This window comes from Pristis pectinata, chromosome 35 (genome assembly GCF_009764475.1).
Source record: "Pristis pectinata isolate sPriPec2 chromosome 35, sPriPec2.1.pri, whole genome shotgun sequence".
NCBI classification, from domain to species: domain Eukaryota; kingdom Metazoa; phylum Chordata; class Chondrichthyes; order Rhinopristiformes; family Pristidae; genus Pristis; species Pristis pectinata.
In genome coordinates, this window is record NC_067439.1 from 1879192 (window position 1) to 1882500 (window position 3309).

The following is a 3309-nucleotide window of genomic DNA, read 5'->3' on the forward strand; positions in this document are numbered from 1 at the left end:
GATCTTAGAAACCATCTGTCCCAAACTCCCTGCTCATTCACCTAGCGCCTGGGATTCCCGGCTTCCTTTCTTCCCAGCCCCAATTATTTATCTGCGTATCCTGAAATGTTACTGTGGAATTTATTTCAGGCAGTGCAGTCGCGGTTCTGACACTCACTGCCGGGGAGGCGGCGTCTACTGCGGCAGCGCAGAGGGCGGTTGTGTCAGACACATTGATGGGGGCCCGGAGTCACGGTCGCCAGACTGGTTTGGGACAGCAAATCTCCTCTGAAGGACACCAGTGAACCTGATGGGTTTTAACCGCAGTTACTGCTGATCACCGTTGCCATTAACTGAGCTCCAAGATCAGATGCGAATGGACTTCGCATCTCCAGTGACCCGGGTTCGATCCTGACCCCCGGTGCTGTCTGTGGTTCCTCGTGTGACCCACGCAGGTCGGGGGGCTAACTCACCCCTGGCGTGTGGTGCAGTCTGGGGGGAGTCGGTTGGTGGGGAGAACAGATTAGTGGGGAATGGGGTTGTTCTGTGTGCTGGCACAGACTCGATGGGCCGAATGGAGATGTAGACTGTAATATTCCACAACAATCTACTGCATATTTTACCTCCCTATTCCCCCCTCAACCGCCGCTCCCGGCTCCCCGCCGGATCCTCTCGCCCTTGAGACCCGTCCGAGGTGCGGGGCCGGTCCTCATCGGACCGGAGCAGGACCCTCGGATCACCGGTCATCCCTCGCTCCGACCGGGGACCGGGGACCCACCCTCCCTCCTCCCCATCACCTCTTCACACTGACGGGACCTCGGCTTACTGTCTCATCTGAGGCGCTGCCTCAGCGCCCCCAATTGTCCGGCGCTCCCTATACCCCACAACAGTGCGGCGCTCCCTCAGCACCTCCAACTGTGCAGCGCTCCCTCAGCTAACTGCGGCGCTCCCCCATCACCACCCCCAAAAGCGCGGCGCTCCCTCAAGCTTCAACGCTTCCTCTGCAGTGCCCCTAAGCCATTGGCGCTCCCTCCTCTGCGCCCCGCCCAGTGTGAGGCGCTCCCTCCCCTCGGACGGTGCGGCGCTCCCTCCCCTCGGACGGTGCACCAGCCTGGAGTTTTGCCGAGGCGCTGGGAAGCAGCACTAGATGGCGCGGTGCAGGCTGTGTCTGTCTGGGAATGTGGTGGGAGGGGGTTGCTGTGATCCTGGGAGGGGTTGTGTCCCAGCTCCGCTCCCCGTCCGCTCCAGCTCCCGGCCATTCGGCAAAACTGCGGACACCGCCGCCCAGACGCTCCGGGTGCAGGAGGTTTGTGGCTGAGTCTCTGTCCTTTGCCGGACCTTCCCCCCACCCTCCCTCGCTGGGACACCGCTGCTGTGGGTGAACCAACACAAAGGCGACCATGTTCAGCTGGATGAAGAAGAACCAGAAGAGGACCCCCGAGGTGATCCACACGGTGACCGAGGGGCTGAAGCGGCTGTACCGGAGCAAGCTGCTGCCCCTGGAGCAGTTCTACCGCTTCCACGACTTTCACTCGCCCTCCCTGGAGGACGCCGACTTCGACAACAAGCCCATGATCCTGGTGGTGGGCCAGTACTCCACCGGGAAGACCACCTTCATCCAGTACCTGCTGGAGGAGGACTTCCCCGGGAGCAGGGTGGGTCCCGAGCCCACCACCGACTCCTTCATCGCCGTCATGCACGGGGACGTGGAGAGCGTGATCCCGGGGAACGCCCTGATCGTCGACCCCAACAAACCCTTCCGAAAGCTCAATCCCTTCGGCAATTCCTTCCTCAACAGGTGAGTGGCTGCTCCAGACCTTCCCCCCTGCAACCCCCCCCCCACACACACACACCCATCTCCAACCCCTCCCCATCTCCCTCATCTCCACCCCAACCCCCCACACACCCATCTCCACCCCTCCCCATCTCCCCCATCCCAACCCCCCACACACCCATCTCCACCCCTCCCCCCATCTCCACCCCTCCCCATCAATCCCCCTCCTCCATCACCCCCTCCCCCCACTCCACCCCCACCACACACCCCCACACGCCCAAACACACCCCCACCACCAACCCCACCCCACCACCACCCCCACCACCCCCGCCGCTGTAGAGGTCCTCGATGTGTACAGCAAGATCCCACGGGCAGCCCGGGTCATGGTGGCCGGATTACGGCTCCAGGGGGAATTCCCGAGCCCGGGACGACGGCGAATGGTCCCTCCTTGGATATAGTGGCCTTGGGATCTTCTCCACCCGGTCTGAGAGCGAGAGAGAGGGGGGGTTCACGTCTCACCCGGCGGTGCGGCGTTCCCTCAGTGCCACATTGGAGCAGCAGTTGCTTCCCAGTTGGCGTTTAGTTGGCACTCGACCCTCCCTCCCGCTGACTCTGGGAGTGGAGCTGGGAAACTGACCAAGGAGCTGGGTAAAAGAAATATGAAGCTGGGGCTAGCATGCCCAGAAAGGGTCTATGATTCCGGTTGGCTAGGGTGTGGCACCTGGTTAGATCTGCTTAGCCTCAGCACCACTTGCCATGGAGTTGGGATCGACTCTTACCCTGGTGGAGTAAGACGGAGAACATGTAGACACCATTAGGTTATATCGTGATGCCTCACCTGGTCAAATAGCTGACCCACGGTTACTGCCTAGTTTGGCCAAGACTTGTGGGACTGCGTTATGGAAAGAGGTTGGGCAGGCTAGGAGTGTAGAAGACTGAGGGGTGATCTTATAGAGGGGTATAGGGGGCAGAGATGCGGTGAATGTGCACATTCTTTTTCCCAGGGTTGGGGAATCAAGAACTAGAGGGTATAGGTTTAGGGCGAGAGGGGAGAGATTTACTAGGAACCTGAGGAGCAACTTTAGATGGAACGAGCTGCCAGAGGAAGGGGTTGAGGCAGGTACATTAACAACATTTAAGAGACATTTGGACAGGTACACGGATAGGAAAGGTTTAGAGGGATATGGGCCAAACACAGGAAAATTGTTCTAGCTTGGATGGGAATCTTGGCCAGCATGAATCTTTTGGGCTGAAGGTCCTGTCTCCGTGCTGTGTGACTCGATGAAACAATGAAATCAGCAGCCCAGTGTTCCCACACACTCAGCACTACCAGAGCATTTAACACAAACTGGGGTTTACCCAACCTTTTCTAGAAGAGAATAGTTGAATTTCACAGTATGAGAGAGACCAATCAGCTATCTGCAAGAGCTGATAATTAGACCCTTCCCTTTGTTAAAACTTGATTTTTTTTTCCATTTCAAATATTTATCCGCTTTGAAAGTTCCTGTTGAAACTGTGATCTCCCCCAGCACTTCTCAGCTCCCAATATAAATTCA

At 58.3% G+C, this 3309-nt stretch overlaps 1 protein-coding gene across 1 annotated transcript in view; it reads left to right on the forward strand.

Moving 5' to 3' along the window:
* Positions 1-1180: 1180 nt before the first annotated feature.
* The window catches only part of LOC127586275 (EH domain-containing protein 2-like), a 39643-nt gene continuing 37514 nt past the window's right edge, over positions 1181-3309 (forward strand). Inside the window, exon 1 of the mRNA XM_052044084.1 lies at positions 1181-1777. Coding sequence (XP_051900044.1) covers positions 1380-1777 — 398 coding nt within the window. The 5' untranslated portion in view covers positions 1181-1379. The remainder of the gene's footprint in view (positions 1778-3309) is intronic.